This window comes from Haliaeetus albicilla, chromosome 17 (assembly GCF_947461875.1).
Source record: "Haliaeetus albicilla chromosome 17, bHalAlb1.1, whole genome shotgun sequence".
NCBI classification, from domain to species: Eukaryota; Metazoa; Chordata; class Aves; order Accipitriformes; family Accipitridae; genus Haliaeetus; species Haliaeetus albicilla.
In genome coordinates, this window is record NC_091499.1 from 24,802,539 (window position 1) to 24,817,183 (window position 14,645).

At 44.0% G+C, this 14,645-nt stretch overlaps 1 protein-coding gene and 1 long non-coding RNA gene across 11 annotated transcripts in view; one reads left to right on the forward strand and one right to left on the reverse strand.

Moving 5' to 3' along the window:
- Nucleotides 1-6,621, forward strand: part of FYN (FYN proto-oncogene, Src family tyrosine kinase) — a 139,764-nt gene extending 133,143 nt beyond the window's left edge. For all 9 annotated transcript variants that reach the window (XM_069805065.1, XM_069805069.1, XM_069805062.1 and 6 more), the window contains one exon: nt 5,288-6,621. In XM_069805065.1, the coding sequence (XP_069661166.1) occupies nt 5,288-5,496 (209 nt within the window). In that variant the 3' untranslated portion in view covers nt 5,497-6,621. The remainder of the gene's footprint in view (nt 1-5,287) is intronic.
- Nucleotides 6,622-8,330: 1,709 nt separating this feature from the next.
- The window catches only part of LOC138689585 (uncharacterized), a 70,897-nt gene continuing 64,582 nt past the window's right edge, over nt 8,331-14,645 (reverse strand). For both annotated transcript variants that reach the window (XR_011328477.1, XR_011328479.1), the window contains exon 3: nt 8,331-11,209. This is a non-coding gene — a long non-coding RNA (uncharacterized lncRNA). The remainder of the gene's footprint in view (nt 11,210-14,645) is intronic.

The following is a 14,645-nucleotide window of genomic DNA, read 5'->3' on the forward strand; positions in this document are numbered from 1 at the left end:
CCCTTCTTTCTGCTGCACTTGTCACATCAAGAGCATTTACATTTTATGTCTAGCGTGACAGCCACCATGATGCTATCCACACTGTTGCCTCCAGCCAGGCAGGTCTTTGAGTTTGGGCTCCAGGCAGCTCTGCAATCCCTGGGGAGCTGTGTTCAGACTTCTCATCCCTGGGGGAAGCTGGGCCACAAGTGCCAGAAAGCACATGGTACAGTGCCCGAGCCTGGGGCCGAGTACACATCAGTGAGCCGGCATGTGTGTGTGTGTACCGGCATCGTGGATGGTAGATACAGAGTTGAGAGAGATGCGTACTCAGCGCATAGCACAGATAAACTCGGGTGGGTTTCTTTGTAAGCAGGAAAGCTCCACTCACAAATGCTGTAGCTCAAAGTTACACCTCTTATACCAAGCAAATAAAAACTTATTTTAAAAAACAAAACAAAAACTAACAACAAAAAAAAACCCAACAGATACTGATAGCCTAGCTTTGTGGGTGTTTTGAGGATGAGGAGTTGTTGGGGGTTTTCAGGCCTTAATTTCTCAATGAAGTGGCATGACTTCCAGATTTTTAAAACTTATTACTACTTTTGCACAGAAATAACTAAGTTCATATTGCACTCAGTAAGAACAGCATTATGCTTCAAATGTTGTCTTCCTTTAGGAGCAGTTTTCCTGTTCCCATCAGTGCACTATCGTGCCTGCGTATGGAATAATCTCCCTGCCTAAGTCCCATACCCCATCCCTGTGCCCTCACCTCTGGCTTTTCTTTGGGGCTGTCCATGGACATTAGAAATTCTGCTTCTAGATCAAACTGAACAAAACCCCCAAATCAACCTGTCTCCTTTGTACCTCTCTCTTCTGAGAGCATGCTCTGAGTGCCAACATGATCCAGCCCCTCTGGAGGACTACACAGTTTTACCTTCTCAGCTGTACTAGAGAAGGGCCAACATGTCCACATCTGAGGAACCTTTGAACATGAGCAGAAGCACAGATCTGGATTCTTAGAGAATCTGAAATAGAGCATTTCTGGGGATGGACAGCAGTTGAGCTGTTGTTTTAAGAGTCCTACTTTAAGCTTTTGTGTCTGTATTAGTTTGATCTTTGGTCTGAAAGCATGCAGTAGGTCTTGAAGGAGAGTAATTTTCAGTCCAACAGAAGAAAACAAGAATAAAGTGGCTTAAAACCATCACTGTCCTCACTGGACTTCACATTGCCCGAAGTAATCTGTATAGCATATTAGCTTTGGATGTGAGGATGCTGCCTAGTTACAGTAATGTTTCCTGTCTTCTGGAAGAGCAGCATTGCCCAGATCTGTGCTGTTTGTACATCCGCTGTGCTCCATCTAAACAAGCTCCTCAGAGCACTCCAAAGCATTTTCCAGTGTTTTCTTTAGCCACAACTGGAAACTTTACATCCTCTTTTATGTCACAGTAACTCTTACTACTGCAGCTTTTCTAGGAAAAGTCAAGCAGAATGGCGTTTCTGCTCCCAGTCCATGTGGGCAGTAGATTTTTTTTATTGTACTGAGCATTAAAGTGGCCATATCCTGTGGCAACCTAAGATTATTGGAAGTTTCACTAATAAAGCTGGATGGTGGGAGGTTATTTCATTTTCAGTCTTCTCAGGGAATAAAAAGCTAATGGAAAAGCCATCTTTTGGAAATTGGATGTTTCCTTCTTGGTCCAAATGGTAATTCTAGAAACATCATGAGCACAAACTGATTTTTCAAGGAGGTGAAATAGTCTACAGAAGAATATTGCTGAGTATTTTATTCCACAGATTTAAGGATTTTAGGATAAACTTTTAAGGGGTCTAGAAGCATACTGCAGACAGAATTTCATTTATTATTTACTAAAAGAGTTGAAACTCTCGGGTATTCATTAGGAGAGAGGAGATGTACAGACTGCTCAAATATTCTCTCTGTGGTGTTAGAAGTGCAGATACAACAGTCTTCTGCTATCAAAAGAGAAACACTAAAGCTTGTAGGATAAGATAAGCGAACCTAGATAATAGGTTTGTAAACATAAATAGGCCTTTTAAGAGGTAAAAAGTATATCTGAAACACTGCTATTTTTATGTCTGACTAATAATCCAATTGATTTTGAAAAAAATGTATTTGAAACTCCCTTTTTAAATCAGCAGCACACGTCAAAACTGACAGAATATCTTTGGCAAATCCTAGGTGCTTCAGCCCTTGCTGGATGTATGAATTCCAGTAAGGAACATGAGGATTACTTGGTTTAGTTTCATACCTGGTTTTTACTGGGAGGGAGGGGAAAGGAGAAAGGAAAAGAAGGGCATTTTCCTGGATTATACCATGATGAGAAAACCTGGCTTGACTGACTTTCCAGGGACAAAAAATGACTATGATTTCAGTCAGCAGTGTCTCTTTTATGTTCCTTTTTCTGTCTTTTTTTTTAAAAAAGGGGAAGTGAAGAGCTGTTTATGTTTTTCCTCCCCCCTCTCTCTCCTCAGGGTTTTTCTTCCAGCATACAGTTCGTTATCAAGTTTCAGAGTGTGCTTTGCAGCACTGAGTAATGCACTGGATAAAAATACCAAACATTTGATATCTTAGAATAACAAATCAGTTGGGAAGGAGCTTTTCTGCTGCTGTTGCTTCCACCCGTGTTGTACTTAAAGGGGTACTGCCAAAATAAAAACAAAGAAGGCGGGGGGGGGGGGCGGTGTTTAGATATATACAATAGAGGAGTTGCTGGTAACACTTATTTTCATAGCCTTTGATATGTAAGGGGAGCAAAGCATGGCAGAAGTTCTTACCCCAAAATGTGAGGTAATTCAGCTGATTCAAAGACAAGGATATAAAAAAAGGGTGCAGATTTTGTTCAAAACACAGATTAAAAAAACTAATATTAAGAACACAACGTGAGCAAAATGCCCGTTTTTTTCTTGTAGCATCTTGAAAATAGCAAGGCCAGAATGTTTGGGTTGATGCTGCCTTTGGGCTGGTGATGACTAACAGACCACTAGTGTTGTTTTATAATGTAATAAAAAAGTAAAATATGTTTGAAAATGTTGTTGTTGGGTAATGAGGAACACCCAAACGTTTGTTCAGTTGTGAGCCTGTGTGAACTAACATCATCAGTCTGGAGTCAGTAATACAGGAGAACCTTAACTCTATGCAGAATCTGATGTCTGCAGAGGACCATTATTACTTTATATTTTCATCATTCTGTGGAGCCCTAACCACAAGCCACTTTAGGTGCCATACAAGGTGTTTGCTCCTACTCATAAACATCTAACACCAAAAATACAGTGGATGAATGCAGGTGATAAATCAAACACAAGAAACCAGTGCTAAAGTGTTGGTCTGCAGGTTAGGAAATACTGTAAATCAGTAATCTAACCTCTCTTTTTGCTATTACCACTGCTAAAGGGAACACTAAGGAGAGGTTTGTAGGAGAATGAGGCAGTTTTTCTGGGGAGGTTCCTCCATGCGCATCAGGCAGCATAAGGTACAGCACATCAGTGCTTGTTTGGAAATCGAAGGTGCTGCAGTAAGCTAACCAGAACTGTGAATCGACCAGGACATGGCCAAATGAGAGCCTAAATGCTAGTGGGGCAGCCTGTGAGAGGCTTTGAAAGTGAAGACAAGCAGCTGGTATTTTACATAGTAAGCAAGAAGGAGCAAGTGGCAAGACCGTGCAAGGGGTGGTTACAGTAACAGGCTAGGAAAATGATCCTTACAGAGACACTGCAAATGGCTATCAGCAGGAGGAAATTACCCTGCCGAGATAAGAGGAAAAGGTGTTTTGTAATCCTAACATGAGATGAGAATCTACATGTGGATGGTCAGGAAAGGCTGTATTTTGCAGATCCTTCTTTCAAAACATCTTTAAGAATTAAACACAGGACATGAGGATACGGAGTAAAGACCAAATACAAGGATACACCTAAGTTACCAGCCTAAATGCTGTGCAGTGTAAGGATATTATTCCCACTAGTCAAGGTATAGAGTAGACAAATGAATCTGTATTGAAGAAGGTGGTTGAATTATTTCTCACAAATAAGTTTACCAAAAATATGAGGTAGAGACCCATAAGGGTCCTGAAGGTGGGACAAGAGAATTCTTCAAGAGGATGCCCTGAAGGAACAGAGTGGAGGAGACCCAGGGAAGGATGGTGTCATGGAAGCCAGCAGGAGGAGAAGCTAACGGAAGGAGCACCATCAGGGGCTTATTTCTAGATTTGCTCATGGAGGAACATAATTGTCCCTACTAGTTCTCCTGCAGAGCTGCTTGGCAGGACCCACCAAGTCAGAGGAGTGAAGCCTGCAGGTAGTTTTCAGCAGAGGACTGGGACACAGCTTGCCAAGTGGCAAGCCACAAAGCTTGCAGTCAGTGTGCACACTTTCTCTGAAATATTTCTGCATGCCTGTGGTGCCAGTCTTACCTTTGGTACTGTTAAAAAGCCAAAGGAATTACTGGAAGAGATATTTAAACTAAAGTTGAAGTTGACTGCAGTTAATGTATGGTGAAAAGCACTTCAGCAGAGGAATCAAAGACTGAAGGAGTTGCATAGAAAAAACAAGGTAGCGAAGGGCCTGGCTTGCCTCTTAGAGACAAGCACGATGGTAGTATAACTTTTCGCCTTTTTTGAGAGAGAGCTATGGTTCTGCAGTGGAACTGTTTTGCTTGGCATTTGGCTTGTCTTCTGAGCGACTTGGTTCTGTTCTGGGTTGGGATGGAATAGTGGGATATGGTAGAAACAATACTAACCAGCGCTAACCAGCACAGATCGGAGGAGTACAGATCAGCAGCAGCAGTAAGCTTCTGAACCGACATTGAAGGTAATGCTGCTGGACTTCCCCGGTAGCCCAAAGTAGCAGTTTGTCTTGAATTCTCTGCAGCATGACCTCACAGAGCACTTCAAGAAAGGACCATGCTCAGTGTGAGCGTTTCAACAATTAATCTTAATTTCTAGAATTTTAAATAGTATTTGTTGTAATGCATTTACCCTCCTTAACCACTAAACATAATATATTTCACAGCTACTGTTGTTGGAGAGGGAAAGCGCCAAATCCTGCCCATTGTAAGCCAAGAGGGTAACCATGGGAGCAGTGTTTTACTCATCACTGGATCCTAAACCCCTCTACTGAGAAAGAAAATAAGCCAGGTTACCTTGCCATAGATGAAGAGCTGAAACAGGACATTGGGGTGGTTTTGTTTTGCTTGTCTGAACCTGATCAAGAACACCATATGTATTGTAGATATAGTTATACTCGGGTTAATTTTCCTGTAATTTAACAGTGTGGATTTTTCTGCCCTTTACAGGCATGAATAACCGTGAAGTCTTGGAGCAAGTAGAACGTGGTTATCGGATGCCATGTCCTCAGGACTGTCCCATCTCCTTGCACGAGCTTATGATCCACTGCTGGAAAAAAGACCCAGAGGAGCGTCCAACTTTCGAATATTTGCAGGGTTTCCTTGAAGACTACTTCACTGCAACAGAACCCCAGTACCAGCCTGGTGACAACCTGTAAATCCCTGGTCTCCAGACACTGTCATGAATTACCAGGTGTTTCTCAGCCCTGCCCCACCTGCCCTTCAGCTTACAACTCCGTGATCGGCTTCTCCAGAGTGCAGCATCTCCCAGCACCGCCGTGCACAGGAGGGGCTGAAGCTGGGAACTTCCGCAGCCCTTGCCTATGACCACTTGTCCTAATAATCTGAATGTCCTGGATGAAAAGGAGAAAAACACTTGTTTTTTCTTAATCAAAGACTCCAAAACTGCATTGTATTGATGTTATGTAAACTGCAAAACCTCTGTTCATTGTAAATAGTAACTCAGTGCCAATAACTGATCCTAGTGCTTTCCTTTTTTTAAAACGCAAAACCTATGTGATTTTAACTAGTCTTCTCCTGATTCAACTAAAAGTATTATTTTCCAGAAGTGGCCTCTTTGTCTAAAACATTTTTTTTCATGTTTTAACAAAAAAATAAAAAAATCAGGACAGGTGTTTGGTTTTTTGCTTTTTTATATATAAAATATATATAATATATATACATACCTGTACATACAGTATATGGGTGCTATTGCAGAGGAAACTCATTTGGAATTGAATGAATCCTACTGCAGCAGTACCCAGAAAGCGATAATTTTACTGCAGACATGAAAACACTGGTAGGATTCTGAAAACCAGTGATCTAATTTTTGGCTTTTGCCAAGCATGATTTTTTTAAATTGGATTGCACTTTTTGTTTATGATTATGTACCTGTAGATGGTTGTAACTTTGCTCTTTCAGGAATCATGTGCTGTATTTACAGTAATGTTTCCAATGTTTGACAAGTGTGTGATGATTTGTTCTTGAAACTAAAATGAACATATTTAAAGCAAGAAAACTACACCATCACCGTTTGAACTGGAAAATTGAAACTGCAAGGACTTCTTGTATCAAAACATGTATACTGAAATGTTTCAAAAAGATTTATTAAACAGTGTAACCACATTCAGATGGTCTTAAAATCATAGCATTTTAGCCATGTCCACCTGCTAAACTGTTGGTCATGCAACTAGGATTTTTCTGTTTTATGTGTAACATTTTTCCATTGTAAAATAAGTGTGTTAAATGTCCTGTACTGCTAATGAAATTACTTTCTCTATGTCTGCAAGTTCTCCAGTGGAATTACTATGCACTTCTTTACATTTCATGGGGGATGCACAGAACAAAGTATTACCTTTTCAGTTGTCTGTACCAGCCTTGAATTACTTACGTTTAACCAAAAAAAAAAAAAATTCCTTTCTATTTCTATTGAGTTTTTAATACTGAGTTGCAAATTTTGAAGTCTTAATTACATTTTGTTATGGTTTATTTGCAAGTTTACATTTTAAAACTGTTTAACTTTCTTAATTTAGTAATTAAAAAAAAGAGCATTTTACATTTGGATAGTTGTTCTTTTGTTTAAACTGTGGAGATAATGGTGAAGATGAGATAAAAACTTATCAAGAAGGGGTGTCATGCCATTTGGGGCATCATATTTCATAGGATTATGCAGATCAGTTACCTATAGGACATCATTTTGCAAATTATGAAGTCAATATGTTTTTAAACAGCTGGAGTTCAACTGTAAGGAAGATGGTTGAATGCATAGCTAGTCTCTCATTGCTCTGTTCTACAAGTGTTTTATTCTTTAGTAGTTCTGTTGCATTTAACGTGAATACTTTTACATTTACAAGTGTTGTAGGAAAAGATTTTCTATGCCTTGTATTGCTGTTATTGCTTTAAAATATTGCAGCCAAGTAAGACTTCCTGACAGTTGAAACTTTTTTTTAATTATTTAATACTTAGATTGTGAATTCATATTCCGAATATTCACACATTTTCTAAAGAGAACCTTTTTCCATTCCTGAAAACTAATCCAATAATGAATTGAGATTCAGAGAACAAATTGTCATCATTTTAATATTTTCTATACAAAACATTGACTGAAAATCCTCTTGCAAAGGAGACTTCCACACTTAGCCTTTCTCGAAGTGTGAATTTATATGGCAATGTTGCTTGTTACCAGATTTCCATGATAAATTGGTTAACGTTTTACATGTAGAGTCTATAAGTAATGTTATGTACATGATATATTCTATGTTGCTGTACCTGTAGCTGTGGAGTACTGAAGAGGCCATAATTCTTGTTGGACTTTTAGCTTCCTCTTAGTACTTACAAAGCAAGTGGTGGTCCTCTTTTTTCCCACAGCTACCCCCCTGCCTTAAAACGTCATCCACTGAACTGAGGACTCTGTAGTAACTCAGCGGGCTGGCGAAGCCAAAACGTCATGTACTCAGCCCAGTGCTCGGTGGCAAAGCATGGCCATTCTGCCAAATTCCTTAGCAGCCTTTGCTATGCCACAAACTTTTAAGCGCAGTTTCCATCTGTAATGCGGGATGAGCCTAAAACATTAGTTTTGCCTATGTTTCTCGTTGGAAGTAAGACTCAGATGGGGCATTGTTGGGGTTTTATGGCCTTTATTTCTGATTCTTGGGTTTGCTGTTTCTTGTATCGCATTCGGTCTACGAGTACCATGTTGGTCTCTGCTGCATCTCTGCCTGCAGCTGGCTTGTGTGCAGACTGGTGCCACTGTTGAGTGGCAAATCCAGACCATTTCTCATCGGTAGCTCTTCTGCTTCTTTTTCTTAATGTTGGGAGTTTTGTTGTTTGGGTTTTTTAATCTCTCAAATAAAAACATTAGCAAAAATTTAAACAAGGTTGTTAGCATTTTTGCTATAAATTAATAAAAAACTTTTCCTAAGCACTGTGTATACACCACAAATAGCGGTGTGGTGACTGTAAAAGTAGAATTATGAGATTAAGAATCTCCTGTTCCCTCCAATAATTTTTTTTAATGTAAGGCTAAATAAATCCTATCCAGATAAAAACTGTTGGCCAAATGCTCTCCCCACCAGCCCACCTGACTCCCAACCAATCCATGGTGTGGCGGAGAAGTTCCAAAAAAGGTGACCTACCAGCAGCTGAACGGACTCCGTGGGGTGAACCAGGCATCTCTAGGCCAAGCTTAATCCAATACCAGTCCCAGGAAAAATGACAGGTGGAAATGCAACACTGCTATGAAAGGGGCAGTGAGTACAATTAATGCCTGTTAACATATTTCTGTGGGAAGGAAATTACGTGAGACTTGGTGGGTCTTTGAAAAGGTCCAAAGTTTGACAAAGGCACTAACATGATGTTATTTGGCTTCTGCAAACAGTGCTCGCCTTAGTTGTATGTGACACTCTGGGTTTGATTTAATTACCACTGTAGAAAAGCAAAGTAAATACAAAATAGAAAAGTGATTAACTGCTAAAATTACAAGAGTAATCACAAATGGAAAATCTGTCCCCAGTGCGAGTGTTTCTCCTGAAGCCTCTTGACTGGAAAGGACTACCTGCAGACCAAGAAGGCAGATTGCTAAATGTATTTGACCTTGCCACATAACTTCAAGGTGAGTGGGAAGCTGCTTAAATTTATTTTAATATGCACCATCCTTTTCTCAAATGCTGCAATAAAAAATGCAGTACACTAATGAATGCTACCACATTGTACCCAAGGGGTTTAAGGGCCTCACATGAGGCTGAGCCCAAGCATGCAAGAGCTATTAGGAGATATACAGTAGCTCCTCTTCTAATGTGTAGACAATATTCATTCATCAAAGAAGTCTTTTCCTGTCTAATGGGAAATTACCACCAGCAGTGCAGACAAAAGGATATTTATTTTCTCCAATCGTGTCAGTCTGAGGGTCTGTCTGTCTTTCAAGAATAATTGAAGTCTGTTTGTAGCTCAGAAATTTCATTGTGTTCTGCAATCTCAGTAAGCAGTGATTATAATTTCCTGTGACTCACATGCAGGGAAATTTTATCGCTGAAGGGGCTCCTGTCAATTGGGGCAGCATTCCCTGCCATCTTTACTAAAGAAGGGGACACTTCAATTTCAGGTTTTCCTGCACAGACCAAACCAGAACGCGTGTCCTTTCAGCAGGAAAGGGAAAGAGGCCCCTTGCCAGGATGCCACCAGTGCAGGGTGTTAGTCTCTCCCTCTCAGCGTTTCTAAATTTGTCAGGAGATCTTCTGACAGCTAAAACCAGGTTACTGAGGTTCATTTTGAATGTAAGAGGGGAAATGCTAGCTTCACTTAAGTCTGTAAGATATTTTCTGTCAACTTTTAATACAGCCAGTGCTTTTGTGTGTATGTGTATATATCTATATGTCAAAATGCAATTCGCACACAAAAACATCTATACCTACACAACCACCAACCCATCTCCTTGTATTCCTCCCCTGCAGGTGAATGCTTAACAAAAATGTAAGACCGGGACATGAGTAGATTAGAGGACAGGATGGTGTTAACAACAAAGAGCTTCTCTTTTTCTTTTTCTTTTTCTTTTTTCTCCCCCCCTGGCTATGTGATCAGTTATAATCCTTATTCCCAGGCCAGCGGTGGGGTGGTAGCAGCAAGCACTGCTGCTGCAGCCTGGTGATCCTGTGGGTCTCTGGCTACCGCAAAGAGCAACCTGCACCTGATTTCAAAGTCAGGGAGAGAAAACGTTTCTCCCAAGGGTATGGCTGCAGTTTGGGGCCTGTGGTGAGTATGCAGGAGGGCCAAAAAGGGAGAAAAGTGCCCTCCCAGGAAAAACAGGTCATTAGCTGGTAGGCTGTGCATCATGTCGTGTAGAGGGAGAGCCAAAGGTTGCAGCACCAGCTGTGCTCGCAGCACCCGTGTTTCGCTGTGCCCAGGGATTTAGGTGATCAGATTAGAGCAGGCTGGTGAGCATGAACTGCAGCTTCTGTTACCAAGTATAAATATCTTCTCTGTTACAGAGTTGGGGTAAATAGTATATGTTCAAGATGGGGAAAAAAAATCGCAGGACTGGCGTGCCTGTGACTGGAGGGGCAAGTGTTGCATTTGCCTGACCAGGCCAGATGGAAGTTTGATTGTTCTGCTCATTGTTGGGAATAACTCGGCATTAAGCTCTGTGAATAGCAAAAAGGGCAAAGAGCAAAGAAATGAGATTATCCTCCTTCTTCTACAGCCGGGCTAGAGCTTGCCGAGGGCCCCGGTTTGCTTTTTTGTGCATCAGCATTTGTTGTCGAGCCCCCGCACGCCGAGTCTTGTGAAGTTTGCTCAGCTACTTATTGTTGCAGCTTCACACAAAATCCCTGAGCCCTGTAATGGATGGATTTTCATCTGGAAAAGAGACAAAAGACAAAAGGATGCAGGGAAGCTTTCTGACTGTGGTGTAGCCTTACTCGCTGACCCTGGGGCTCAACCTCATGCCGGAGGCCTGCCCAAAAGCCCTGGCATCCCCTACTCTTTATTCACTGCTCCAGTTCAGGCTCCGGGCTGCCTTCCAGCCCCACTACGCTGCTGGTCTTCCCCAGCTAGAAGATGCTACTGGTACAGGAAGGGTCCCTGGTGTTGGGGAAGGGGTGTGGTGGTCCCAGCGCATCCCTCCTGGCACTGCGTGGGGCCGGGGCCGTCCCTGCCGCTGGCCCGGGCTCCTGGAGGAGAGTGACGATGCAGAAGGGGCCTGCAGCTTCCCTGGATGCCTCTCTGGCTCCCGGAGCCGCCGCACTCCTGGCTGTCGGCAGCAGGTCGGGAATGACCGTGTGGCTGCAGCTGGGTCTTGGGGTGACTTGGCGGGGGGCTATGTTGATGCAGCCCACGGTCCCAGTGACAACGGAGAAGCAGATGCTAACTCCTGCTCTCCTAAAAAAAGCAGAGGCAAAGAGCCAAATCAGGAACCGCTTTGCATCTTGAAGACAGAGGACTAGGTACATTTGATCATACGAGAGCTCAAGTGCTCCCTCAAATTCCCATGCCTCCCAAAAGCAGCACAGCCGCCAGCTGAGCTTTGTATATGACCTCATATACATCAGGCATATAAAACACATACCGCATACTGAACATTTGCATATGTTACACGTCTTTTGTTCCACTTGGGTGGCCTTCTCCTCCCCTTCCCCCTACCTCTCGTCCCATTACTCGCCCACGCAGCTCCCCTCACGTTATTCTAGACATGTCATTTCTGAAGGACTACACATCCCAGTCCTGCGGAGAGTGGGGGCTCTGTTAATTGTCAAATGTTGAGTGGGTAATGATCAATGGATGACTAATTGGAAGCAAGAGGGAATAAAACAGGTATTACTTAGCTTCTCCTCTTAATTAAGAGGATGCATAATGCTGTGGGGAAAACCTTAACAAATGGCAGGAGGGTTTTTGTCATTATGCAAGGTTTAATTAGAAGCATTGCACAAGCTAACATCCAGGTACTGTTTTCTTTCCTTTCAGATGTCTCTCCAGGATGTGACTGAAAAATGCCAAGGCAGGAGCCTTAAAAAAAAATAAGTGGAAAATATTTTTGTAGGCATGTGCCTAGCAATCTAAACAGCAAGACATGGAAGAAAGCCCCAGTTTCCCTGGCAGTGCAAAAGCAGCGAGGGGCGAGCCGAATGCAGAGAACTGGAGCGAGAGGGTCATGTGCGTTACGCTGAGGAAGATGGGATTAAATGTTCATCACGATGTCTCCAGGTTAATTCACAGCACCAATGTTAAAACTGGAGCAACGTGACAGTGCTTTATTTGAACAGTTAATCATTTGGAAGCAAAAGCATTTATGATTTAGTTCTCTGAATATATAGATGCTGTAGGAAATACAAGAAGCAGCACTCAATATTTACATTATCTTCCTAATCAAAAAAGAAATATTACAACTCCTGAAGGACTACGAACTACTTGTTATAAAAAAGCTCCATGTTAGTTGCCTTGCCAATGAAAACACTCATCCTGCACTTGAATATTAATCTGTACTTTCTAAGACGGGCCCAATATGACACATCACATTCTGCTTGTAAATAAAGTACAGATGAGATACTAACTTTAAAGAGTTCAGAGTTTGATCCGGCTTTCAGTGAAGTCAGTAGGAAGACTTCAGAAATATAAAACGGCCTTCAGAAAGCAATTAGGATGGCCTCAGTTTCGGGGACAGGGGAGACTCTTGAAATGGTGAAATAAACTTCGATATCTGTTCTCTAAGTTTTCTAATCCAAAACCAAGTTAATTGATAGCAGTTTCTACAACTTTGTGGGACTGCACTTAGGTTTGGGCTGGACCTCATCTTTGCTTTGAAACCCACCCAGCAGACAGTGCTGTTAACATGGTTAGCAGAGAGTGTCTTTGAAGCTTTATTTTTTTTCTTTTCTTTTCTCTTTCTCAGGCTGCTAAGAAAGTATGTAAAGCTCAAGTGAGAGGAACTGCCCCAAGTACCTGCTGGTTTCTGAGGTTTGGCAGGTTAAAGAGGGGACAGAGACTGGTCCTTGGCCATGGCTGCAGACACCATTAGGTCCGTAGGTGTGATTTCTGGACCTGGAAGTGCTCACACGAGTGTCAGATGTCACAGCATGTTCCCTGGGCATCGCATCCTTCAGAGCCAGGCTGCTCTGCGCTCCTTTCTTTGGCCCACAGATACCACTTCAAGTAAAGATAGGTATGAGTGGTCAGGATAGAAATAACCCCAGCAGCTGAATGCTGAGTGAGCTAGCATTAATTCCCAGGGGCATTTCTAGGTGGCCAAGTAAAATATATATGGAGCTACTGGAGAGAGTCCAGTGAAGGACCACAAAGATGATGACAGGACTAGAGAATCTGACATATGAGGGAAGGCTGAGAGAGCTGGGACTGTTCAGCCTGGAGAAGAGAAGGCTCAGGGGTATCTCATCAATGCATGCAAATACCTGAAGGGAGGATGCAAAGAGGATGGAGCCGGGCTCTTCTCAGTGACAGGACCAGAGGCAATGGGCACAAAGTGAAACACAGGAGGATCTTTCTGAACACCAGGAAACATGTTTTTGCTGTGAGGGTGACTAGGCACTGGCACAGGTTGCCCAGAGAGCTTGTGGAGTCTCCATCCTTGGAGATATTCAAAAGCTGTCTGGACGTGGTCCTGGGCAACTGTCTCTAGGTGGCCCTGCTTGAGCAGGGGGGTTGGACCAGATGACCTCCAGAGCTCCTTTCCAGCCTCAACCGTTCTGTGATCGTGTGTGTGTGATTCTGTGTGAAAGCGAACAGCCTGAGGCTCTTCGCGACTTCTCTGTCCAGCCGCATCCCATATGCTCCAACTGCCTGCCGGCCCCAGGGCACCTCACCAGACAGGGACCCTGGCCAAGCTCTGCTGGGACAGGCTGGTGAGGGTCACGGCCACAGCCACCCTCCTCTGGCCGGCTGGCAGCTGCCTACAGGTGGCCACTGTGGTTTGCTGTGCGTTGCGGCCCGGCGGCCAAGGTCCGACCAGCGGAGAATGGAAGAAGGCCGTCCATAACTGTCGTCAGCAAGGGAGGCCGCTCCACTGAGGGAAGGGAGAGGCGTTCGGTGGCTGCACAGCAGACGCCTTTAGAAACAAACCCCGCAAGTAGGGGTACTGATGCAACGTCCCTGTGAGACATTCTGCCCGCCCAAGTCCCCATGCCCAGCCATGGCTGCCCGCTCTCCCTGGGGAGCTGGTTGATGCTCTACAAACACTGTGCAAGTCCTTCACGTAAGTGCCGGGGAGGTCAGGCGCTCCTCAGAGCAGCTCTCCCACCCCGCTCCCGTCCTGCCCATGGTCACCCAGGCCCCAATTTTGGCTCCTGCGTGGCCTCGGGCCCCTCGCTACCCTTCCCCATTTGGCACGGCTCAGGGCTCAGGCAGCCCTGCCGAAAATGGCGGCTCTCGGGGTGTTCATGGCACAAAATGGCTGTGCAGCAGAGCTGCTGCGCTCCAGTCCGAACCGGAGGGATTAAGCCTTGAGCTGACTCAAACAGCCGCGGTTGTAACGCAGCCACAAGCGTCGGTCGGCCATCGTGTCTGGGTCTGGCCGGGACCCACCGACAGAGCAGGCGTTGCCTGGGCGGTCTGGGGGCAGCGAAGGACAGCTCTGGGATGCCCCAAAAGGGAGGTTGACGTCCTGCTGGCCGGGCCAGGCTGACGTGGGGTTTCTCCAGGAGGAAGGCAAGCTCAGGCTGCGAGGCGACACCGCACTGCCACAGATAAAATCGGATTTAGCGCTCGGCTGGGGGCACGCGCAGCTCCCAGCTGATTCAATTTTCCCTCCAGAAACGCGGGCAGTCATTCCCTGACAAGAGGAAATCAGTGCCTGGGTCACGGCTTC